At 38.8% G+C, this 27074-nt stretch overlaps 1 protein-coding gene across 4 annotated transcripts; it reads left to right on the plus strand.

Moving 5' to 3' along the window:
* Window positions 1-101: 101 nt before the first annotated feature.
* Window positions 102-26768, plus strand: nup98 (nucleoporin 98 and 96 precursor). 4 transcript variants are annotated; one of them, XM_056262147.1, is made up of 33 exons: window positions 102-278; window positions 3563-3669; window positions 3773-3871; window positions 4319-4501; window positions 4617-4756; window positions 4909-5016; window positions 5199-5382; window positions 5464-5669; window positions 5784-5918; window positions 6038-6170; window positions 6319-6411; window positions 6504-6647; window positions 6782-6915; window positions 9223-9410; window positions 9506-9625; window positions 9737-10020; window positions 10115-10228; window positions 10335-10473; window positions 12624-12801; window positions 12919-13071; window positions 14052-14276; window positions 14357-14483; window positions 15224-15641; window positions 15732-15964; window positions 17370-17639; window positions 17730-17887; window positions 20781-20921; window positions 22358-22512; window positions 22623-22844; window positions 23538-23779; window positions 24862-25016; window positions 25090-25201; window positions 25396-26768. In XM_056262147.1, the coding sequence occupies exons 2-33, from the start codon at window positions 3591-3593 to the stop codon at window positions 25596-25598; spliced, it is 5475 nt and encodes a 1824-aa protein (XP_056118122.1). In that variant the 5' UTR covers window positions 102-278; window positions 3563-3590; the 3' UTR covers window positions 25599-26768. The 4 variants fall into 4 exon arrangements, with proteins under 4 accessions (XP_056118122.1, XP_056118124.1, XP_056118123.1 ...); XM_056262149.1 differs by having other exon boundaries at window positions 5784-5906; XM_056262148.1 differs by having other exon boundaries at window positions 5787-5918.
* The last annotated feature ends 306 nt before the right edge of the window (window positions 26769-27074 follow it).

Raw genomic sequence — 27074 nt, forward strand, 5'->3', positions numbered from 1 at the left:
TTTGCGTAGCTATATTATACAAGAAGAAGAAGAAGAAAAAGCTGAAGCGAAGGAAATGAACACGTGATGCGTGATGACGTATGAGATCTAAATATGACGCAGATTGCTATCTGTTAGCTACGTTGTTTCCCTCCATCAACACTGAGCAGAGACAGAAAGTCAGCAAGTTGATGTCCTAAACTGACAACACCGGATTCACCTTTGCCATAAATACCGAGCCTTTCGAGCGAGAAACTCTTTATTGGACGTTTGGTTAAGGAATCACCGGATAATAAACGGTAAGACTGATTATATCCGCTTGTTAGATAAATTGCGTTTCAAACCCGATTGCTAGCAAGTTAGCATTTTTAGCGAGCCATGTGAATTTGAAAGTAGAAACTTTGCGTATGGCATTGGTGTATCTGTTTGGGGGACTAAATAAATCGGAAGAATTTTGACAAATGTTATATATATTAAATCGATTGATAGCAGGGCAGCTCGTTGACGCTTTAAATAAATGTCTTTGAAATAGAAACTTTAATGTTAGCACATGACGGCTAGCGTACCTTTCTTTTTCCTAGCTGCGTTGGTCCGCACTTGTTTGTACAGACTGGTTCGGTCAGGTTTAATCCGGCACAACCCAAAATATTTATGTAATGAAGTGTGTTGTCGAGGTGCAGTCATATGTCAATCATAGAACAATAAAGGAAATCTAATAACAATTCTCACAGGCCGTAAATTCACTTGCACATTAAATTTCTGGCGCCCAACGTTGCTGATAGGCATTACTTCTCTCATTAACAATAACAGACATGGAAAATTAGTTACCTTAATCTAGTAAATATTAAATACTATTTTACATTAATGGATACTATTGTGTATTATGAAAACAATGCAAACAAAGGTCTTGAATACATTGTTAATTTATTTATATTGCTGGCAACATTTTATATACAGAAAACCAATGTTTAAGATGTTTATAGTCGAATTTGATTTTGTCTTCTCTGAAATTGTTAAAAAACAAAAAGTCATTAACATGTTTGAAATATTACGATATAATTTTCGGATCCCTTGTTACCAATTAATGCCACATTTTGAATTATGTTATGCTATGGTCGCTACTTGTTGTCTTGAATTAACAATAAAAACATGGCAACTTTCTTTTCAGGGACACCTCATATGTAACTGTTTTGAAATGTATATTTGTGCTTTCACATTTCTCATGAAAGCTCATTTGTTTCTGTATGGATGTTTCCACAGTATGAAAATGTGAATTATGCAAAGGCAGTATTCATTTAAATACATGCTATGTCCATTTAGTCTTTGTGGTTGTGTAATATATATAAATGCTGCTAAATTTAATATATATATATATAGGCTATATATTGTAAAATATAAAGAATAAGTTGGGAGACTAAGTAGTATGTAAATCTAATTCTTTGAAAACATTTTAAAAATGGAACGGTTTATATTAAAAAGTATATTGTTTTATGTTTTGTATCATATTTGATACATCAGGCTAGCTTATATAGTGTCAAATAGTGAGAATATGGAGTATATATGAATACATGAGGCCCAAACTTGCAAAAAATATGCAATTTGCTGTTATTTGTATAGCAAAACATATCAATGCAATACAATAATGATTGAGAGACGTACAAATAAACATTATTTAAAACCCTGATGTATCATAATTGATATGTAACATAATTTTTTTCAAAAAAAAAATAAGCCTAAATGGGAAATCAAGTAAAAAGTGAAATGAGCTAATTTCAGTACTATGACACTCTTTGTAAGGCAGTCGACCTCACGCTTTTGTCACTTCCTAAGTTTTTATAAGACAATCAGACAGTAGGGCTGCCCCCAAATAGTCGACTAAATGTTAGTCGATATGAGGAGGGCTTGGTCGAATACATTTTCATTAGTCGGTTAGTTGCAAAAAAAAAAAAACGTGAAAAAATTACGCAATCAGGGGCTGCGCAGTCAGTGTATGACATGACATCAAAGCAACGAGAGATCAACGAGATCTCGTGCCTCGCGGTATACCAAAGCGCACTTGTGGGAGAGGTGTTTGGCTGATATCCATGCTGATGGCCATTGATGAGGAGGAGCATGCAGAAGAGAAGGATGAACTAAAAATGTACTTGGCAGATAAAACAAAGGTTGATTCGGGACCATTGGCATGGTGGCATAAAAATGAACATCGATATCCAAAGCTCGCTAAAGCAGCTAAACGCCTCCACTGTATCCCTTTCACATCCACTCCATCAGAGCGCATCTTTTCAAAGGCCGGCTTCATTGTGAACAAGTCGAGAAGCTCCCTTCTTCCCAACAATGTGGACAAGCTGGTGTTCCTCTCACATAATATGAAAAAAATAAAATCGAATTGAAAGCTTAGGTAAGAATGCTTAATTTCCTTTTTGTAGCGTTTCGGTTTCCTATCCGTTAGGCTATAAAAAAACGGGTATTTTTATAACCGGGTAGGTTATACAAATAAATAAATATTATTTTTATTTATTCGTTTTTATATAATGCAGAAGTTGTTTTTTTATTCTGTAAGAAAAATTAGTCTGATGTTTGCAATTTGTTTCAGGTCAAGACTCATCCGTCGTCTTAATGGCAGTTTGCGGCTTTGCTCTGATATTTTTGATTTGTATTAGTGTTCTTTAAATTAGCCTATTTGTTCCACATTTTGTCTTAAATATAGCCTAGTTGTTCTAAACAATTTAATCAAATACTTAGGCTGTTGATTTGTTTGCCGCTGCCTTTTTTATTCTAAGTTTTGGCGTTGTGCGATGTGCCATGTGCATTTATTAAATTGTTCGTTTTTGTTAATTTTCCTTTTGAACAATATAAAAATGATATTAATTTAATTTTCCACTGTATTTTTATACCAAACAGCGTTTTTGCTACAGTATTTTTTGCCTTCTTTTGTACTAGGCCTAAGTTACTAATAAGTTTATTTAATTTATTTTAAAGAACGAATTTTAGTTTATTTTATTCAAAACTGTTTCTTTTTTACATGTAACTGTTACAGTTTGTATTTTTGATAATAAATTATTAAAATGCACAGGCAGTCTGATTGCTGTTTTTATGTTATAATTAGCCTATAACGTGTCATAAGCGCTGTATACTTTAAACGCTTTACTATTCTGTTTTAAGCGCTTAATTTTCATTTTGAACGCGCTAATATCATGCTTTAGCATTTTCTGTCATATGGAAGTGTTAAACTTCAACTTGGACTATACCTTTCCTTGTATATACGCAAGTTTTTATATTAATATCATAAATGAACGATTATTCGACTAATCGCTAAAATGCAGGAGTGTTAGTCGACTAGGAATATCTTTAGTCGGGGGCAGCCCTATCAGACAGGCAATCATTCCCAGCAGTTATCCATAGCAGGTACACCTATCAGAAATATTTATTGCAACACTCAGCATTGTAGTGAACAAAAGAATGTTGTGACGCATAACCATTTAGGTATTTTGAATGGATTGATGTAAATGTAAACCAGCTGAGTGTGTTTTGCTGTGAGTGTTTTTTGCTATTCTAGACCTGAAAGCACTTCTCTTTTGTGTAGACATATGCAGGCTCTATAGCAGTGCAAGATGTTCAACAAATCTTTTGGTGCTCCCTTTGGGGGAGGTACAGGAGGATTTGGGACTTCTTCTACATTTGGGCAACAAAGTAAGTTAATATGTGTGCTGAAGTATTTCATGTTTCGAGAAATCAATAATTAATACGGTACAGAGACAAAGTAAGATTTTTTTTTTGCTACCTTTTTCATCAGATGCTGGCTTTGGAGCAACAGGGGGCTTTGGATCTTCAGCGTTTGGTACGGCAAACAACACAGGAGGAGGACTGTTCGGGACCACCCAGAACAAGCCAGGTAATGCAGAATCTTTAAATACTCAAAGAATTAATCACTTTAAGATTTAATTGAGTTGATATAGTGATTTAAAAAAATATATAAATAGCTTCTTATTGATGGATACGCTTGTATTTGAGACTTATCTAAGATTTATGCATTAATTTATTCAGTGTGGATGCAGATGCAACCTGCATGAACGCAGTGGTGTTACAAAACCAGTTCTCACTGATTTAAGCACTGCAGGTTAAGACAACGAGAATACTTTACTTTAAATGTTAGTCTTTTGCAAAATAGAGCGTGAATACATAGATGAATGGTGACTTGAGCTGTAATGGAACAAAATAATGTTTGCTGTTGAGTGAGTCATCTTAGAAGGGAATTTGCTGTGAGTCAAGTTGTGACTCGCTGAGAAGACTTATCTGAGACAGTGTCATTTGTCTTGAAATATTTGTGTTTCTCCTCAAGGTGGTCTCTTTGGCTCAAGCACTTTCAGTCAGCCCGTCACCTCCTCCACCAGTAGTGGGTTTGGGTTTGGTGCCCCTAGTGGCACATCAAACAGCCTTTTTGGAAGCACCAACACCGGAAGTGCAGGACTGTTTTCCCAGCAGAATAATGCCTTTGGTGCCAACAAACCAGCCTCGTTTGGCAGTAAGTTTCCTGCTGAATGTCTGTGTAGATGATAATTTTTTTTAATTAAAGTGTCTTGAATGAAAAGATTAGCTTGGAAACAACGCACTAAATAACTGTTTGAATTGCTTTGCAGCTTTTGGTACCAGCACCAGTAGCGGTGGATTGTTCGGGACAACCAACACAGCATCCAACCCATTTGGAGGAACGTCAGGCTCTTTGTTTGGGGCATCAAGTTTCACTGCTGCACCCCCTGGCACAACAATCAAATTCAATGTTCGTTTAGACATGATTCCACTTTTATATATATATTTTTTGTTTTGTTTTCTTTATGGATGCACTTTGAGCTACCTGTTTTTCATACAAGGTTTTTTTTTACCAAAATCTCTTGTTTTTTATTTTTTTTATTTTGTTTTGTTTTTTTACAGCCACCAACTGGTAGTGACACAATGGTAAAAGGTGGTGTGACAACCAGCATTAACACCAAACACCAGTGCATCACTGCAATGAAGGAATATGAGAACAAATCCTTAGAGGTAGGATGGATTCTCACTTTGTCGTAGTTTTAGTACGTGGCGAGCTACTTAAGAAATTTGTCAGGTGCTTTGAAAAGAAAGTGTCTGCAGAAAACAGAAAATGTGTAACAAACCTGTTGTCTAGAGTTTTGAGGATTTGGAGCCATGATAAAATATCTATACCTTTCTTTTCTTGATCTTAGGAATTGAGGTTTGAGGATTACCAGGCTGGAAGGAAGGGTCCTTCCAACCCTATGGCAGCTGGTACAGGTGGTCTCTTTGGACCGACAGCCGCAGCTACTCCCAGTACTGGCACTGGACTCTTTGGCTCCTCAGCTCCAAACACTGGCTTCAACTTCGGCCAGAACAAGACTTCATTCGGCACGAGTAAGTGGTTGTACCTTAAGAATTGGTTTGGTTTAGTTTTTTGTTGTTGTCTTGAATGTGTGTTAACTTCTTGCACTCCAGGCACCGGGGCATTTGGGACAACCACAGGAAGTTTGTTTGGCCAGCCGCAGCAGCAGCAACAGCAGCAACAACAGCAACAGCAGCAGCAGCAACAGCAGCAAGCTTCCAGTCTCTTCAAACCATTTGGCTCAGCCACCACCACCCAAAACAACACTTTCTCCTTCGGCAACACCAATACCATGGGCCAGCCCAACACCAGCACCATGGTGAGTTCCAGCAGATGTACTAAGTATCTGCAGTCTGCACTGATTTACTAAACTGATCTTATTAATCTAAAATCTGGTTAATTCTGTGTTTAATACATTAATTTCATTTCTAAGCAGGGGCTGTTTGGCAACACGGCTGCCTCTCAGGCCGGAGGACTTTTTGGAAACACTAACACGAGTACCGCCGCAGGCTTTGGCACAGGAATTTTCGGTCAAACTAACACCGGCTTTGGGAATGTGGGTACACAGGTGATTTCCGAAGAGGCTACAACTTAGCTGTTTTTTTTTCCAAGTCAATTTCCAGATTTTCACCATGTTACATTTTGTGCATTTTTTCAAAATGGTTAACTTGTGTCTTTATTTCACAGAATCTTTTTGGTAATAAGCCTGCTGGATTTGGCACCACCACCACTAGCACACCCTCCTTTGGCACAGGCACTGGTCTGTTTGCAAATAAGCCTACACTCACTCTAGGGGCTAACACGAACACCTCAACCTTTGGTGAGTCTTAATAATGAAGTTGTTTGATGTTAATGTTGCAATCAAATTTTGTTGTATCTGGTTGACATGATGCCCATCACTTTCACAACCAGTTCACTCCTAGATTTGATCTAGAAATTAAAATGCTAGTGTTTCTATTTTTTTGAAGGATTCGGTGCAACTGGTGCTGGTGGGGGTCTTTTTGGGAACAAAACTGCTGCAACAGGACTGGGAACAGGATTGGGAACTGGCTTCGGAGGAGGTATGTTTTAGGGTGCTAGTTTTTTTGTTTTTATGTCGTTTGTTACTGTGAGAATTAAAACAGGCCTTCTAAGTATTTATCTGTTTTTTCAGCTGTAGGGACTGGTCAGACGTCATTGTTTGGGAACAACCAGAACAAGCTGGGCTGCACCTTGGGGTCAATGGGCACCTTCGGGACTGGAGGCTTCAACACCGGAGCCAACACTCTGAATTTTGGTGCTCCTCAACAGCCTGTGGGTCAGTGCAAATGCTTCATAAATGATTTCATTCCCAAAACTGGTTTAAATCATGTTGATAAGTTAAGTAATGATAGGTATATTTCTTTGAGGTTTTGTAAAATAAATAACTGGTATACCGTGTTTTGTTCACAGCTCTGACTGACCCCAGTGCAGCAGCCGCTCAGCAGGCTGTCCTCCAGCAGCAGATCAATGCATTGGCCTACTCTCCTTTTGGAGACTCACCCCTCTTCAGAAACCCACTTTCGGACCCCAAAAAGAAGGAAGAGGTTTGATGTTTACAGTTTAGATGGTCCTTACATGTCTTTGTTGTAGGGCTGCAAAAGTTGGTGAAAACAATCTAATTGTGATTTGATTTGAAGATGTTTTTTAAAAAAAAAAATCCATTTTTGATATTGTTGTTTGTAGGGCTGCAAATTTGGCAAGAATTTGTGATTATACATCAATATGCCTAAAAAATAAAAACATTAATTTCTTCTTATTGCTAAATGAAAATAAAAAAATACTGTAAAAATAGTGTTTATGAAAGAATAGTTATATTTTGTTTTCCAACTAAAATGACATTTATTTTTGACTAAACAACAACAGGCAGCCCTTAACTTATCTTTTGTTGATAATAGGGGTGGCACGGTACATGAAAAAACATCCGAACCATTCGGTTCGCTTGTCTCGGTTCGGAGCGTGTGTGTGTCTCACGGTTCGACGCATGCGCAATGTAGCCTCGTGCCCGTATGTGACCTCAGACGTGTTTCCTTTTCGCGCGAAATAAGATGTGTGGACATACAAATGAGGCTTGTTCGACTTGAACCGGCGCTGCACAGAGCGATCGGTGAATGACATCAAAGTACCGTGAGCGCGACGGCTCCGTATGCTTTTCAATCAAACTCGAACACGCCTGTAAAAGTGGAGTATGGAGTGTCAGGTCACGTCACGCGGAGAAGTGGCAAGTGGGAGAGATAAGGAAGGCTAACCGGAGTTGGAGGATGCGCCAGCGTCGTATAAGTACGGTGTGTGGGAACATTTTGGATTTCATGTTATATGATATTTAAATATATAGCAGCTACAGTGGCACTTTAAGTTTAGATAAGAACTCCAGTCATATGTTTCCAAATACTGCACTTTAATTTCAAGTGAAAAAAGTGTATCCTCACTCTCAGGGAATAGAAGCATTGTTGATACTGTTTTTGTGTTGAGGTTGAACTTATGTTTCACTTTATGATTATGGCCTTTGCTATTGCTATAGCCTAATTATAGGCAATTATGTTTCATGTATTTTGACTTATTTAAAAGACAGAGTTTTAAGAGTTCCTCTCTTTTTCTTTTAAAAGATAACATTTTTGTAAGAGCTACACTTAAGTTGGCAGTTTGATAAATGCAAGTTAATTTTTAATCTTTGTGTGCTAAAAATGCACATAAGTTCCTGTGATACACATTCTACTTTTTTTTGCCAAATAAACGAAAAGCATGTCATCAATGTCTTCTCTCTTGCTGTATTCAAAATCTCACCTACCTCTCCTCGGAGATGGTCCCAATAATGTGCTTAAAGTCAAGTCAAATTCAGTTTGTGCATGATATAACATTTTTATTAATACTGTATCCTAAATAGTGGATAATTAAGCTATCATATGCTGAAGTACATTTCTGGAGTGTTGAAGATTAAAAGAAAAAATAACAACAAGAACCGAAAACCGTGACCCTAAAACCGTGATACAAACCGAACCGTGGGTTTTGTGAACCGTGCCACCCCTAGTTGATAAGCACTTCTCATTACAAGTTTGGGAAGATGGTTGGCGTATGTTGCATTCCCAATCGACCGTTCGCAAAGACCCGCCCCCTTTAGTTACTGTTGCTATGTCTGACAAGCCACGCCTCTCTCATGCCACACCATGTTCTCACGCAGTGAAAAATACATCACGGAGCAAAGAGGACACTGACAACTCGCTGACAGACGGGACAGACCAGGTTACTTTTGATATGAAACAGTCTCAACTTTCAAATTTGGTCGTCATTTAAAAAAAAAAAGTAATTTAAACAAATACCGTTTTGTGGCTCTTTAATGTGTCTGACAGATCGCTGTATAGCCTCAGTTAAAGCTGCTCGTGAACCGATCATCTCTTCCTTCTAGTTAATTTATACCATCAAATAAACATGAATTAACATCAGAAGGAATGTTGTTTTAGCCGCGGATAGACGTCAATGCACTCCGTTTTTCAAGTTCAAATCCTCCAACGTTAATCTACTAACTCTCCTGACTGCTTTGTCGTCCAAAAATGGCGGATGGCGGATTATGATTGGTCAGATCGTCTGTCAATCAAACTCCCTGCGAAGGGTCAATTGCATGTTAAAGCGACCCAAACTCAGAGCATATGCAGAGATGGAGTTTGTGTGGAGCAGCATTTACTGTGAACCATGGAAAAAGAATGCAATGTTCACTCGCAATTTTAGTTTTCTTTAGATTAATTATGCTGCCCTACTTTTATTGAGCCACTCACTAATTTAATAAAACATCAGAGACCACTGGTTTTTAACCATTTGGCACAGTATATGCACTGCTAATATATCTTCTCTTTCATTAGCGTCTCAAGCCCACAAATCCAGCTGCCCAGAAAGCCCTGACTACCCCTACTCAATACAAACTGACCCCTCGTCCTGCCACCCGTGTGCGTCCCAAAGCTCTTTCCTCCTCTGGCTCCTCCAAATCTCAGCTCTTCGATGGGCTTGATGATGATGAACCCTCTCTTAACAATGGAGCCTTCATGCCTAGGTAAGAGCCTGACGTCATAACTATAGCTACACTTATTGCACGTGTAGGTCACAAGATGTAGTGCACTAACTAAAGTGTTCCTGTCTGCATTTTAGGAAGAGCATAAAGAAGCTTGTGTTGAAGAACTTGAATAACAGCAGTCTGTATAACAACTCTGTGAACAGAGAGGTTGATGATTTAGCTTCCCCTTCAGAGTACCCACAGAATGGACTCGGGTGAGTTGTCACTAGTTCTCAACCGTTTTGATGTGAAGTAATATTTGGCAGTCATTAACTTAGGAAAACATTAAATTTGTGGTTGCCTCTTTAATCTGTCACACTTTTCAGTCTGAGTATGGATGATGGAGAGACTAGAGAAGTCACTATGGAGAGAAGTGGGGAGGATGATCTAGAGGTTTCCAAGTTCTACACCAACCCGATCACCAAACCCATTCCACACGGCCAGCCAAGCCCCTTGCTACAGGACACCATCTCGGAGTTCAACATGCGGGGAACTGCCAGTCATCGCAATGGCTTGGAGGCCAGCAGTGAGGAGATCTCTCTGGCTGAGGATTCCATTCAGGAGGAAAGAGATGAGGAGCTGGAGGCTCAGAAACCTCCTCACCCAGCTGGTACGCTTGTCTCAGTTGATGTTCCTTAAAACATACAATGTGTTTGATGGGCTAGAAATCTTATTCTAATCTATCTTATTCTGACCTCTTTCAGGTATAGTTCTTTGCCGTGTAGGCTACTACACCATCCCATCCATGGAAGAGCTGGGAAAGATGTTGAATGAAAACGGGGAGTGTATTTTGGAGAACTTCACTGTTGGCAGAAAGGGTAAAACTATTGCTTGAAGCATCACCATGCAAAAGAACAAATGATATTCCAAGTAGCCCACCAGTGGAGCATGACATAACAATGTTTTGTTGTTGTGGTTTTGCAGGCTATGGGTCCGTTTTCTTCTCTGGTGAGGTGAATCTTACCAACATGAACCTGGATGAGATTGTGTACTTCCGGCGTAAGGAGATAATCGTGTACCCTGATGACAAAGACAAGCCTCCTGTTGGAGAGGGACTAAACAGGTAATCTCAGGATTCAACATTGCTAGTGTTTCACTTGCATTTGTGACTTTAAAATAGATGTTCAAACTGTAAATGTATTTTGAAGCGTGCTGCATGTGTGTGACTTAAAGGGCTCCCTGTGGGTCCTTGAAATGTTAATTTAGTTTTTTGAAATCTAAGGTCATAAAAATTCTTAAATGGTAAAACAAAAGTCTTGATTATCTATTTAATTGGTCTTAAATTTTGGAATGGAAAAACAGAAATCAAGATACAGCCTACTAGTGTTGTCAAAAATATCGATATTTAATGCCCGCTTTAAATGTTTAATCTTCGATATTTAATGCCCGCTTTAAATGTTTAATCTTATTATTATACATTACTGACTCTCTATCCTCCAATTTGATACTGTTAAGTGCTTTTTTGTTACAGTATATTTTAATCTTTGATAACAGTAGGTAATAAAAATACATCATGTTAGCTCTGGTCCAATTAAAAAATTTAAACAAATAGAACTCAGGACATTTTTGTTCATGTAAATTATACATCATTGTCATGTTCTAGACTTATATTTAGCTTTAAATAAAAAAAATACCCCCTTAATATTGTGGCAGTTTTTTCTCCGTGGTATCGAATATCGATATTTTTCAAGGTATCGTATCGAAGTTAGAAATTCTAGTATCGTGACAACACTACAGCCTACTGTGATTATTAAACTTCAAAAGGCTATGATTTCATTAAATAAATTCAAAGTAAAAACGTGATGCTGTTGCCCATTCTACAGGTTCTCGGTATTCATAGATTGCGAAATGTTCTGAAACTGTGTATTTATGGCAATTAGATTTAAAAAAATTTTTTTATACAAGCCTACAAGTAATTTAGCTGTTAAAATTAACACATTAAATTTGCAATAAATAGTTTTTCTCAGTTTAACACGTTACAAATATTGAATGCAATTAACGAATCATCCTTTTTTTTCTGTTGTCCTTTGGCTGCTCTACTACAGTATATGATTACGCTATCTTACATTCAAATGCTATTAAACGATTCAAGCACGATAAGACGCAAAAAAGAGCTCAAATCTGTATTGGTGCGCTGAAGACCCAAAGACTATGTGCCTGTACCGCATTGAGTTCTCTTTCAAGAAGAATGTAAAGAGAATGAATAAAAAGAGTGTAAAGAGTTGTCTGAAAAAATAAGTGTCAGATCCATTTCATGTCTTAAAGTGACAGCAGCCTAATAAACCTGCTGCTGTCTGTCATTGATGTTAATAAAATAACAAAAGACAGAGAAAATCACACACTGCCTCTTGACTGAATAACTTTTGTAGCTTTAATATGGTAAATGGACTGCATTTATATAGCGCTTTCACAGACCCAATGGCCACCAAAGCGCTTTACAATTTGCCTCACATTCACCCATTCACTCACTCATTCATACACCGACAGACTAATCTATATTCAATTTATAGATTATAAATATTATAATATTACCAAACTATATTCTAATCTAATATGGACTAATCTATATTCAATTTATAATTTATGCAGTGAAGACTGCAGTGTTTGATTATTCAGTTTCTGTATGTACCTCAGTAACCTGTTAGACCTACCTGACAATCTTAAAGCATTGTTTACAACTAAAACACAAAAAACATTTTGTGCATTTTATTAGGGCTGGCAAAAATCTGAATCCGTGTGTGCCAGTTATAAAAAAAAACCTTGGGGTTGAACCCTGATATATTAAAGGCACAGCTAAATGTGACATTTATTACAATTGGTTTATGTGAAGATAGTTTTAAGTTCACTTAAATTAAAAGTTTTTTTTTTTAAAGCCAACTAAATGTTAAAATTGGTATCTTTCAATTATACTATAATGTTGAATGGCTAAAAAAAAAGGTTCAGTATCAGTGATACTAGACTACTAGTGCTTAGTAAAAAGATGCCATTAAACAGATATTTTAAAGATACCATATTTGTTGTTTCTACAATATTTTGGGGAGTCAATGTGAATGTATTACAATATAAAAATATATTGAATAAAATAAAAAGATTTAAATCACATTTTTCGAATCTGGATCGGTTTTGCATCCTCCTCAGCCACTTTTGTCACTGTCTTTGAAACAGCACTTCTCCTTATTAGTTGAACATAACATTGTTTTCTGTTACATGCAGACGTGCTGAAGTGACTCTAGATGGTGTGTGGCCCAATGACAAGACAACGTGCTGCCAGATCAAGAGTCTAGAGAGGCTGAATGAGATGAACTACGAGGGCCGGCTCGAGGCAGCCTCGCGCAAACAAGGTGCACGCTTCTTGGAGTACCGACCTGAAACTGGATCCTGGGTCTTTGAGGTATGAGCGCCTACACCAAGTGCTCCACTTTGCATCATTTTATTTTCTGACCTGGAGTAGTTATCTGTTGTCATGTATAATAAATTGTGAGAATGTAACTGAAATCTCCTTTTACAGGTGGCCCACTTCTCAAAGTATGGCCTGCAGGATTCTGATGAAGAAGAGGAAGCCCCCCCGGCCAAGCTGGACCTGAAGAAGCTGAAAACCGGGGGCCCCCTTGGGATCTCACAGCTTCCACTGACCCAGCAGCAGATGGCGCCACAGGCTCAGGTAGACTGAGGAACGCACCGAGTCTGACACACATTGGTCTCCGGGGGCCACTCAAGTTCACTCATACCTGCTGTGCCCCCCCACAGTCCAGATCTACACACTAGCAGCGGGGAGAGAGCAAAGAGTTTTAGAGGTTCAAATGCTTTTCAGCTGTGATGCAAAGAGATCGGAAGTTATTGAAATGCTGTGCACATATTTTAAATATTAAGTTTACAAAGGAAGTTCATATAACAAAGGGAGTTGCCTTTTATCTAATATTTATAGTTTGTAAAGCTGACTGTTCCCCTTAGCAGTTGAAATTAGAAGGTGCTTTGAGTGTAAAGACTAGACATCTTAGACTAAAGACTTACATTTTTCAGTGGAATATTATTTGTTACACTTGCGTGAATGAAACTTTTACTTTCAAACACAATAAAAAAAGGGTGATTCTGAATGTGTTTTAAGTGGAATAAGACGCAGCCAATCATTATTATTAGTGTATTTAATTATGCTTGGTTTCTTTTATCGTTGCCAAAATATAAAGTATATTTGTAGAACACGGGCAAAGAATTTGCTTGACCAGATGTATTTTAGCAGGTGATTTGAGTAACATTACATGCAATGATTAAAAGTGTGTCTGATCTGAGATATTCTACAGATATGAGCCTGTGGGCTTTCAGAATGTTTTATTTTGAAGTATAGCAGTGAAACATAAAATGTATGAAAGACAGTGTGTGGATCTTTGATTTTGTCATGCATTTCATTGACAAATAAAAGTACAATGAAGATGAAAATGTTTGTGTCAGGACATTTAATGGGTACACAATGCTTCATAGCGATGTTTTGATTTGGCAGCAACTAGATCCTCGATGCCTGCCAAAGTATTTGGTAAAAATATGTTAACGGTCTGTCAGCATCAGTTTAATGATGATGCAAAACAATACTCTGCACTCGGATCAAGAACAAAGACTTGATTGATCTCTTTGTGTGCATACGTGTAGAGTACTGCAGTACTTGAGCTGCTCAGCCGTGTGTCGGAGTTGGACAGTGACATGGCCGACATTACTCAAGAGCACCCCGTGGACAGTGTTTTGGGTGAGGAGGATGGAGAGAGAACTTCATTGGAGGAGAACAAGCTGAGATCTGAGACTCCTGTTGAGCATGAGCCCGTGTCTGCATCCAGCCAGATTGCTTCCTCAATGGGCATCAACCCTCATACCTTACAGGTAGCGTGCATGTAATTGAGTCATCGATTGCAAATGTTGCGTTCTGATATTTTAGTAACGTTGATTTGTGTTCCACACAGATTATGAAGGCCTCTCTCTTTGCAGAGGATGATGAATGTGACTTGTTTCAAGAGCATGGTTCTTCAAAGCTCATAATGGATGTGGCTTCCCCCAAAGTTTTGCTTTCTGGACCTGGTCGGCCATCAAGTATGCCACTTATTCATTAAATGCAGTTTACATACATTACCGGTCAAAGGTTTTGGAATAATTCATAGTTAATAATGTGTTTAAATGAAATCTCTTATGCTCGCCAATGCTGCATTTGTTTGATTAAAAATGTATATTTTAAAAGTTTGATTTATTATTGTGATGGCAAAGCTGAATTTTTAGCAACCATTATTCCCGTCCTTTAGGTTCAAATGATTCTTCAGAAATCATTCTAATATGTTGATTTGGTGCACAATTATATTCTCATATTATTGGTACTCTATTGTAAATTCACTATATTAGTTTTTACTGTAAATGCAGAATTGGTGAGCATTCGAAACTTCTTTCAAAAACATAAAGAAATATTTTCTCATGTACTGCAGAGCTGCCAACTCTCACGCTTTGGGCGTGAGACACCCGCATTTGATTGGTTTCACACGCCACACCCCCGATTTCTCATGCTGAAGTGTCAACCCGGTTGGTCAAATGCCAGCAAGATGAGTTTATCTATATATCTACCTGTTGAGCCACTCGTGATTGACTAGTTAAAATCTCCCGGAATCTAGAGCGCGCACGGCAGAGAGGGAAAGCGAGCAAGAGACCTTGCGTTTGCAGGGAGCATCAACAAAGTTGGAGAAGTCTCACTCCAAGCTAAACTCAAAAGTTGGCAGCTATGGAACTGTACCTGTGCAAAGTGCATTTCTTTGAACATGTCTGATATTACGGCTTTTCCATTGCAGTCGGAGCCCTGTTACAAACAAAGTTCACCTCAGGTGGAGGGCTTTTTCCCCAGTTCCCAGAGGCTCCTTTTGGTGGAATACCTCAGAAGCTTAGCAAGTCACTTGTGTCTGAAGCCCCATGGCCATCATTGGGTCCATCCTTCCTGTTGCCGGCCCCTCCTCCAGAACCTACGCTTAGGACCGTCGGGGCCCGTAGGCTAGGTGGGCCAGTGCCTCTGGAGGGCTCCGTAACTGTAGGGAAAGGCCGTTTACTGATGGACGCGGCTCTGTTCAGAGGCCGGTCTTTCAGAGTGGGCTGGGGTCCCAACTGGACACTGGTGCACTGTGGAGATCAACTTAGTGTCACAGAAACAATGAAGGAGCAGGCAGCAGAGAGCATGGGTTTTGGCTTCTTACCCAAACCAACCAAAAGCAAACAGTAAGTTTAACTTCTTCATAGTTTATCATCGCAAATAAAACATGACAGAATTTTTCTCAAAGTAATTTTCCCATATTTGCATCATACCAGGATCACTGAAAGTCTGTTTAAGGTGCGTATGGAGCAGGTGGTCGGCCTGGAGCACAAGCAGTCAGGTGAGAGCCTTGCTCTTTACCACAGGCCACTGGAGATCAGTCTAAAGTACAGCACAATCAACATAGAGGACTCCTGTCCTTTCATTCAGCCTGCGAGAGGAGTGGACGCTCTGCATGGTTATGCAGAATGGATTGTGGAGTTCAACAAAGATACAGGTGGAGGGGATGGTATGATATTTTTTTTAGTATCGTGTGTGTGTGTGTATATATATATATATATATATATATATATATATATATATATATATATATATATATATATATATATATATATATATATATATATATATATATATATATATATATATATATATATATATATATTAGGGATGCAACGGTACACGGTAAAATCCCGGACCGTTCGGTCAGCCCTGCACGGGACAATCTACCCTCGTGTCCCGCGGGACTTCGGTTTTGCCATTGAGTTCGCGCTGATCCTTTTAGTTTTTGCTTTAAGCCTTGTTTATACTCGACGCGTCCGCACGAGCGCGAGTCTCCGCTGACTGCGCGCGCACCTCTTCAAACGGACGAGGCGTTTATACTTGACGCGCTCGCCGTTGTGCTATTCTGTGAAACGACAGGGGGCGACCTGTCGAGGAGTAATTCTCTTCTAAACCACCAGGAATCAGCAGTGAAGAAGTAGTTTGCCGTTTATTAGTAGTTTATTAATTGCTGATTCATAAAAGAGTAATAAATGCAGTAGGTTTATTGTAGCCTACTTTCACTGCATGTAAACTAGTTAAACAATTGAAGCCTGAGTGTTTAAACCTTAATTTCATCAGCAGGGCTTACTTCTGTTATTGTAGGCTTATTTTGTAAATGTAACCAATTACTTTAGACAAGTGCAAACTGGGTGCTTAATGCAAATGTGTTCCTATTCACAAAATGAGAGGCTTTTATGGTCGCCCATCAATGCAAATGTCTCTGTGTATAGAAGGATCATAAACATGCTGGTACAGACGTACCAGTTCGGCCTGATTCGGCTCGAAGTCGTTCATCTTCACAGAAACACAGAAAGATAACCGGTGCATTGGGATTCCATACACATTGATGTTCTTCCTACTGTGACATTCTGTTTATGCTCATAAGAAAAATAAAACATATTTTTGGGATGAAATAGCAGTCTCTTTCTGCACAAAACATGTACCGAAACCGAACCGAGACAGTGGCCCAAAAACCCAGGTACGGACCGTACCGTGGGCTATCTGTACCGTTGCACCCCTAATATATATATATATATATATATATATCACATCACAATTTGGGCTCAGTAAGTGTTTTTTATTAATCAAAAGTGACGAATCATTTAGTGTTATAAAATTTCATGTAGTTCTGTTTCTATACTTTATTCATCAAAGGGTCCTGAAAAAAATTGGGTTTCCACCAATATATTAAGTAGCACAACTGTTTCCAACATTGATAATAAGAGATGTTTCTTGAGCTCCGAAACAGCATATTAGAATGATTTTTGAAGAATCGTGTGACACTGAAAGACTGGAGTAAGGATGCTGAAAATCATCTTAATTATATAAAAGCATATTATATCATAAATAATTTTGATCTTCATCATTAGCTGGCCTGGCCCATTGGCAGCAAATTTGGACTTTGTGTGCTGCCCTGTGGGGTCGTCTTGGTGACCGAGATGTGGAGACTGAGCAATACTCGGGCTACCAGCAGCAGCTTGAGAGGCGGAGGAGCTTCTCACACTGGCTCTCTGTAAGTGCAGCCGAGTGTATAGAGGAGGAGGTGGGCCGGGCTCTTCAGCGCAACCACGCTGAGGCTGTTTTCAGTTACCTTACCGGCCACTGCATAAGCAAGGCCTGCAAACTGTCCCAGAAGAGTGGTGAGTGTACACTATTTTTTCTGAATGCAGTCAAGCTGCATGCTGTACAGTAGCATTAGTGGTTCTAACAAAGGCTGTGTGTCTTTATAGGGGACCATCGCCTTTCACTGATGTTGTCTCAGGCTGTGGGCTCTCAGTTTTGTAGAGATCTACTGGCTCTGCAGCTCACTGACTGGAACAGGATGCAGACAGACTCCTTCATAGAAGAGGAGAGGCTGCGAATCGTTGCTTTGCTTGCAGGCAAACCAGTAAGTAAAAGTTTGTACAGTACAGCAGTTTGTAAATTTACAGCAGTACAAAAGCGCAGCAGTTTGTAAATTTAATGTGTGAGGCTTCCAGTTGGTTTTAGTTGTACAAAACAGCCTATGAATTCTTTTTTACAATGTTATTTTAATTTACACTCACCAGCCACTTTATTAGGTACACCTTGTAGTACCAGGTTGGACCACCTTTTTTCTTTGGATCTGCTTTAAGTCTTTGTGGCATAGATTCAACTAGGTCCTGGAAACATTCCTCAGAGATTTTGGTCCACATTGACATGATAGCATCACGCAGTTGCTGCAGATTTGTCGAGTGAATCTCCCGTTCCACCACATCCCAAAGATGCTCTATTGGATTGAGATTTGGTGACAGTGGAGGCCATTTGAGTAAAGTGAACTCATTAGCTACGCTTACATGCAACCAAATAATCCTTTAGTAATCGGATTGACGGCTCAATCGGACTGAAAAGCCTTCATTTAAACACCTTAATCAATCCGATTGAGCTCGATCCGAACGAAGTTTCGATTGGATTGAAAGGGATGGTTTATTCCTTTTCTAATCCGATCGAGAGAACATGTAAACACTTAATCGGATTGAAAACTGAAACTGAAATGCACATGTACAATGACGTTGAAATAGCGCAATGACATATGACGTGCTGAACGTGCTGGTCTTCCTGTTGAATAAACTGTCATATAAATGAGTGTCCCGTCATTTTGAAATTCTCCTTTCACTCCGCGTCTGTGAAGTGGAGCAGGACAACGTCCCACCAGTCCTTGTTTCGGATTCTCATCCACAGACGAGTGGTTTTGGGCGTGGGGAGGGGCATTTTTACTGTGTGATAAATAAGCAGCACGGCATAACAGTTCATATGCCCATTGTCTCCAAATTATGGCCAGAAATGAATGAAATATTTAAAACAAATAAAGAACCAATGTTGGAATGCGCAAACAGCAGGAAACTCTCATATTCGTGCAGTGTGTGCATGTCAAAAAATCTATTCCTGATTTGAAGCTTGTGACATATAAATGAGCACATCAACCCAATCACATGTTTAGCGTTCACGTAAACACTATGTTCGGATTCGTCAATCGGAATGAATTCAATCCGATTGAAACAAAAGTTGTGCATGTAAACAGCCATTGTCATGTTCAAGAAACCAGTTTGAGATGATTTGAGTTTAGTGACATGCCGCGTTATCCTGCTGGAAGTAGCCATCAGAAGATGGGTACACTGTGGTCATAAATGGATGGACATGGTCAGCAACAATACTCATGTTAGCTGTGGCGTTCAAACGATGGTTCTATGGGGCCCAAAAAATGCTGAGAAAATATCCCCCTTACCATTACAACGCCAGCACCAGCCTGAACCGTTGATGCAAGGCAGGATGGATCCATGCTTTCATGTTGTTTACGCCTAATTTTGACCCCCATCTGAATGTCGCAGCAGGGTCAAGACTCATCAGACCAAGCAACAGTTTTCCAATCTTTTGTCTAATTTTGGTGAGCCTGTGTGAATTGTAGCTTCGGTTTCCTGTTCTCTTTGACAGGAGTGACACCGGTGTGTGTTCTGCTGCTGTAGTCTACTTCAAGGTTCAACGTTTTGTGTGTTCAGAGATGCTCTTCTGCAGACCTCAGTTGTAACGAGTGCTTATTTTGAGTAACTGTTGCATTTCTATCAGCTTGAACCAGTCTGGTCATTCTCCTATGACTTCTGGCATCAACAAGGCAATTTCGTCCACAGAACTGCCACATTTTCTGACCATTCTCTGTAAACCGTAGAGATGGTTGTGCATCAAAATCCCAGTAGATCAGCTGTTTCTGAAATACTCAGACCAGCCCGTCACACACCAACAACCATGCCACGTTCAAAGTCACTTCAATCACATTTCTTTCCCATTCAGTTGAACAGGTGTACCTAATAAAGTGTCTGGTGAGTGTATTGTCATAATTATAAACGCACTGGTTTATAGCACATAGTTTTACCCTTTACCGCACTTTATTCGTCTAGTTATTTACCTATAGTGGCTAATGAATCTGAAGTCTCGCACATTCACAGAATTGATCTTACTTCTGCGTTGAAAAATAAGGTGGATATGGTTTAGTGATTTGTAATAAATATCGAAATAAAATCGATATCATGATGTAGCTTAGTGTGATTATCAAATGTGTGTAATTTATGTGCTACCGGCTCCAGAGTGGCACTGCTCATCCACATGCGTAACAACAGCCCACGACACAGTGCTTCAGCTTCTCAGAACAGCTTGGTGAAGCAAGCCAATCTGAGACGCCCAAAACACCAGTCCACGGATGCAGATTTTCACTCTGAAACCGGCAATGCATGCATCCATTTGCTGACAACCCATCCAAATAAAAACCTGATGGATTAATGTTTGAAAATAAAGAAATTATGAGAATAAATGTAAATAGTAATATTTAGTAAAATTGTAAATATTAGTATTGTAATAATTTTAGAGTTGTATTTTAAAGGACAACTCTAAAATTACAAGACTAATATTTACATCTTAATTTCTTTGTAGTAAATATTCAATTTCATTTGCAGTACAGCAGTTAACATATTAGTGCATTTCTTTTTTGTTTCATATGTTTAATAATAATCACTATTATTATTATTATTTACACTGAATTGGTCAAAAACTGTGAAAAACAAATAATTTCCCCCATTTGTTTAATTTATATGCGTTTTACTCTCCCTCAAAAACCACCCCACTTGTTCTGGAGTGATTCATTCTTTCCAAATATACTGTAGCTATTCAAGTCATCTGGTAAACATTCCAGTATTTTTATTGCAATATATTATATAGTGCAGAAAGGTAAAGCCTTTTCGTACAGCCCTAATTTGTCATTTATTTCAATAAAGGTGTGGCAGTCAACAGACAGCGTTATAAACGTGTGCTCCGAGCTTGACTGGAAGCGGTGTGTTGCTGTTCATCTCTGGTACATGCTGCCTCCCACTGCCTCTGTAGCTGATGCTCTCGCCAAATACGAGTCTGCATTTCAGGTACCTCACATCACACAATTTTTTAAAGCAATTTTAGTTTATCTTTGACACAAGTATAACATTTCCTAATTGCACAACCGTTCAAAAGTTTGAGGTCGGGAGGATTTTTTGGGGGCTGTATTCACCAAGGCTGTATTTATTTGATCACAAATACAGTAAAACAGTAATATTGTGAAATGGTATTACAATTTTAAAAGGCTTTTTATTTATTTATTGTATATTAAAATATCTGAATCTTAATATGCTGCTTTGGTGCTCAAGAAACATTTATTCTTAAGATTAGCTATGTTACCAAGTTGCAAATTTAACTGGTTTTTAACTCATTAACTTGTTTCCTTCGTAATTTATGCACGTCATCTTACCAGATACGTTTTTTTTGTAAGATTTTTGATTCATCCTTGCTGAATAAATGTATTTTTTGTATGTTTTTTTTTATCTTACTGAACCCCAAACTTTTGAACAAGTTGTTGTTTTAAACATTTTTGAATGTTTTTTTTGAAGAAATGTATTTACTTCCACTATAATTACTTACCATGGCAACTATGGTCACAACAAGACGCTAGCTTGCTTAAAGACCATGTTTTAGCACCTTTCTGTTGAGAGATGCCACTGATTCTTGATCAACTGTGTAAGGACGTTAAAGGGATAGTTCACTCCAAAATTGTAATTCTGTCAATGACTCACCATGTCATTCCAAACCCATAAGACTCGTTCTTTGAAACGCAAGTTATTTTTAATGTAATCTGAGAGCTTTCTGTCCCTCCATTGACAGTACACAATTACCAATTTGATGCTTCAAAAAATTCATAGAGATCGTAAAACTAATTGAGGGGTTTAGTCCCCTGAAGAGACATTATAGATTTATGTTGAGCAGATTTAATTTAGGCTTTTGTTCACATAAAAACATTTATCAACTCACACATCAGTTGTGGTAAACGGAAGCTCAAGCATGTTCGCTTGACGTGCGAGAACCAATGAGGGTCATTTTCGTGTTACACAGCACGTTTGAGCTTCTGCAAGAACCATTTAAGCTTTCCGCAAGAACCAATGAAAGCGTGTATGGTTGAGCTTCTGTTTATGTTAGCTGGTTTATGTGAATGAAAGCCGCCCTAAATTCAATCTGTTCATAATATAAAGCTATCATGTCCATTCAGGAAATTTGGACTAAACCACTTGATTTTATATGGATTAGTTTTACGATCTGTTTATGAACTTTGAGGCAACAAAGTGGTAGTTGCGTGTACTGTAAATGGCAGAACAGAATTCTCTGAAATTTATTTATGTTTCAAAGATGAGCAAAGTCTTATGGGTTTGGAACCACATGAGGGTGAGTAGTTGATGGCATTTTGTTTTTTTTTTCACTTGGGTGAACTAACCCTTTAAGAGTATGTGAATAAATTATATATTTTAAAATGCTGTATTTGTATGCTTTTCAGGGTTCAGAGGAAGTGAAAAGGTATGCTTGCCCTCCTTTACCTCCCTATGTAGATGAACTCGAGTTGTTGGGTTTGGATGAAGAGATGGATGAGACTGAATCCAAAAAGCCACTCTATGACATCTGCTTCCACCTACTTAAACTTTACAGTGACAGGTTCGTAATCACGTCCTCTTTGATTCCTGTTTTTTCTTTGATGGTGATGTCCATAGTCTGTCTATGTATGCAGGCTGATTTTGCTCTTATACTATTTTCCCTCTCATAAGGCATTACAGCCTACAACAGCTACTTGATCCCAGCACAGTAACTGCTGATCATCTGGATTACCGGCTGTGCTGGCACCTGTGGAACGTGTTGCAGGCTCTTAACTACAATCACCTGTCCACCTCATGCCAGGGCTTGCTGCACACCAGCTATGCTGCCCAGCTGGAGAGTGCGGGATTTTGGGAGATGGCTATCTTCGTGCTGCTGCACATACCTGACTCTGGGTAAACGACAGCTCTATTGTGTACTCATTTAGTTTGTGATAGTTTTTATATTAGGATGAGTTGAGTGACTGTACGTGATAGTGTTGTCAAATGTACCGACTTCGGTACCAAGTTGGTACTGAATTTTTAAAAATGTGACTGTACCAGCATTTCGCTCTAGCATTTTGAGCACTGTTGAACAGATTCTTAAACGCCTCTCATTGGCCATTGTTAATTCGCTCAACATGCATGTCTCTGATTGGCCATTGTGTTCACTTGCTCAACATCTGCCTGATTGGCTACAATGATCAATGCTTCAAAAACATGTTGTACATCTTCGCCAAGCGCTTACACAGATATACACATGAGCGTTTAAAAAACAGGTGTCTATCAGCGGATCCCTAATATAACAGCTGATAGACTGATCCACTGATAGATCCGCCTGCTTTTAAACGCCCCTGTGTGTATCTAAGCGCTTGGTGAAGACCGTCAAAGACATCAATTTACAACATGTTTTTGTAGCGTTGATCATTGTAGCCAATCACAGACATATATGTTGAGCGTGTGAACACAACGCCCAATCAGAGGTGTTTAAGAATCCGTTCAAGAGCGCTTAGTTTTTTAAATTTCAGTACCGATTTGGTACCAAAGTCGGTACTTTTGACAATACTAGTAGTACATGAGATGATTCCTATTTTATGTTATTGTGTGCAGACGTAGAGAGAGTGCAGTGCGGGAGATGCTCAACTTACACTGCCCCCTTGAGGAGACAGAAGAGTCAATGGAGAAGGAGCAATTTCTTACGGAAAAGTTGCTGATCCCCATCCAGTGGATCCATCAGGCCAAGGCCATCCGTGCCTGCAGAGAGGGAGATAAACATCGTGAAGCCTTGCACCTTTACAAGGCCGGCCACTGGAATCACTGCCATCGGCTGGTCATCCAGCACCTGGCCTCAGGTTAGAATAAGCCAAAAACACACACAAACTATTAATGCCTCAAATACGTTTTGTGTGTGCGACAATATGAACAACGCTTATTCATTTTGGCTGCCATTTCTACCTAGTATTCACACTGGCCCTTTACAGTGCAACTTGCTTGTACAGTCAGTCACACTACACTTTTCGTCCCATTGACTTCTATTCATATACATTGCAAACGCAGGATACGGGAAACGGGCGCATTAAATAATCGGGTTTGGTTAACTCCTCTGTGAATTTGCATCACGTGAAGACGTGTGACCGCTTAAAGATGAATCCGTGATGACATGACCTCAGAAACTTTGAAGCTACAGGTTTGTAGCGTTGCAGAAAAGTAGATTTTTTTTTTTTTAACATATTGGATTTGTTGAATTTATGTTTCTAAAAAAGATGCCGCAGAGTGTAACGTCACATGACTGTTGCAGTCTCTGAAAAAAGCTGCATGTTCAAAGTCTCGTGTGACCATCTCATAAGAAGCTTTGTCGCTGAGCCTTTTTTTCCCCTTTCACACACTGAAGAGACAAAAAACTGAAAACTTTCAACCTTTTCATCAACTCAATCTTTTGAAATATAGGTTTTAATGCGGTGCTCGAAGTGGGCACCTTATCGCACTTATCACATGTCGCCGGTACTCTGACTATCCCAAGCCCTGAATACGATTTCATCCGAGGTTTACTCCCACCAGAACGCGATTCCAAGGCAGCAGCGGGAGTCCCGGCACTTTTTATTTCCCCCCACTTTGAGCATTCCTTTAAAGAAATAAAGTAAAATAAAGGAAGGAACCCATAATTTGAGTAAGTCTGAAACTGGATGATTTAAGCAGTTTCTAGCTAAATATATGGTTTGGTTTGTTTAGTTTAAAATGCCATTTGGATGTAAATTTGGTCCCCAGCTCATGAAAAGTTAGACTCATTAGACTATAGATTTTTTTGGAATTCATGGCCGAACTGCTCAGTGTAACTCCGTTAACATATTTGCTGTATAGAGCTTTCTGTAAAAGTCAAATACATGCCTGCCCTTAAAACCGACCTAATGCTATCTTCCCGTCTTTTTTTCCTTAGACTGCATAATTAATGATAATCATAAGTACCTGTTGGAATTCCTGGAGGGGTTGGCAGTGCCAGAGCGCAGTGTTCAGATTCAGAGCTGGGACACATCTGGACGGGTCTACCTTGATTACATCCATGTCATCCAGACACTGCAGGACATCCAACAGGTAACCTGCTGCTGCTTCAGGAAAGTATGTTGCTTCAGTAGAATAAAAGTTTAACGTGATGATCTATCTATAGGCTGAAAGCCCAGGTTATGCGCTGGAGCGACTGGATACAGAGGTGATGTCTCTCTGTGGGAGAATAGAGCTCCTCCCCTGCTCCAAAGCTAAAGACAGACTTGCCCAATCAGGTCTGAAATTCTTTTACTCTGTTTTGTCGGAAATTTATACTGAAATAATGTTGCTGAAAAGCTAGTTTATAGTTTTCTTTGTTAATTTATGGGACCGGCTAGAAAACCAGCTTAAAACCTTATTGGATTGATTAACAATATGAATCCTCACAATTACTGTAGAATTGTAACCTTGGTTTTCTCTTGCCTTATAGAGATGGCCAAACGTGTGGCTAACATCCTCCGAGTGGTTTTGAGTCTCCAGCAGGGTGGTGAAGGCACCCCGGATCCCCGACACATCCCTCTTTGCCAGCTTGCTCCACACATTGGACGTCTACCCATGCCAGAGGACTATGCTTTAGAGGAACTCCGCAGCCTTACTCAGTCGTACCTGCAAGAGTATGTTATCAGTCACTGAATATCAAGATATAGGTTTCTCGATCAGTTATGCAGAAGTAACATGAGTCTTGAGTGGAATTACCTTCAGCACTCCAATTATATGGCTGTTTCAGGCCGTGGTTGAACTTTTGATGCATATTTAGGCACAATACTTGTGAATAAAGCATTCCTTTGTGTGTTTGTGTAGGAGGTTTTTTTTTTTTTTTCAAATCCTGTTTTGTAGTCATAGACATGATGTGTGAGTGTCTTTTATAATTAAAGTATCTATTTGAATACATCTGTTGACTTAATCTGCCTAAGATACTCAGAGGGAAAATGCCAGATAGGAGAACTCTACATTTGTCTATTCAGTTAGGCTACATTGTGAAGTATCATCTGGTCCATTCAAAGCTATAATATTGTGTTGTGTTTAGGGCCTACCTTAAACAATTCATAAAGACATTTAAAAAAAGGAGTGTTTTCTTTTGACTGTTCTTTTCAGTCATAGTGTTTTTAAATCTTAGTGTGACCATGTGTTGTAACCTTTTGTAAGTACAGTATTTTTATTGTTCCTATGGACTGCCTTAGTCTATAAGTTGCAAGCGTGCTTTGTGTAAATGATAAGGTTACTCAGCCTGTAATGAGGTGGGGTTTTTTTTGAAGAGATTAAGCATTTATTTAAAACGAATCTCTCACAACAAAAATATATGGCAACAATAAACATGTAAAAGTGTGGGCATATCTATTTTTGTAGGGTTTTCAACACGTTGATCTGGAAAACCTTATTGTTAAAGGTTTACCTAATGTAAAACTAAATAAATTCAATTCTATTGATCAAAGAACGTTCATAGAAATATATTTTGTGGTTCTTATGTGTTCAACAATATGTGACTGGTGATTCTTATAAAACTTTAATCAAAGTCAACCTGACATCTCTTCTGACTAGGATAGAGTTTCGCTGATGTAATTACATTACAGCATTATGTGAACCCTTCATCCCCTGTTTTTTGTTGTTGTTGTGTGCAACAAATGCCCCAGTCTCTAGCAATGTGCTCGTTTCATGTAAGGTTTATTTTCTAAAAACACTGTAAACATTAAACTTGGTTTATGACAGATTATGCTTCAGATAATTAAGGTTCTGCTCTTTGAATGGGTGCGTGTTTGCGGCTGTCTGAGTATTGCTGTGCATGAATGTGCTTTTATTTTATTTTATATAGAACTACGAATAAAATACTTTGAATTTCTAATGAACATTTTTCTGTGTAGTTTTTATGTATAGTGGGGTAAAAAAAAGCCTGAGCGCTATGTAAAAAATTCATACAAATTAATATCAGCATAATAGTCTTTAAGTGAAAAATTAATTGCAGAATTTCTAAATATTTGATAGGTCCTACCTTTAACGGCAGAAATACGACCTGAAGATAGAGAGATAGATAGATACTTCAAAAGTGGTCTTAGTTTCCTCTCAGTTCTCTTGTCTCCACTCTCCAGTCCCACGCATACTACAAGTACCACA

The sequence above is a fragment of the Rhinichthys klamathensis genome, unplaced genomic scaffold (genome assembly GCF_029890125.1).
Source record: "Rhinichthys klamathensis goyatoka isolate OS25496 unplaced genomic scaffold, OSU_Roscu_1.1 h1tg000191l_1, whole genome shotgun sequence".
NCBI lineage: Eukaryota > Metazoa > Chordata > Actinopteri > Cypriniformes > Leuciscidae > Rhinichthys > Rhinichthys klamathensis.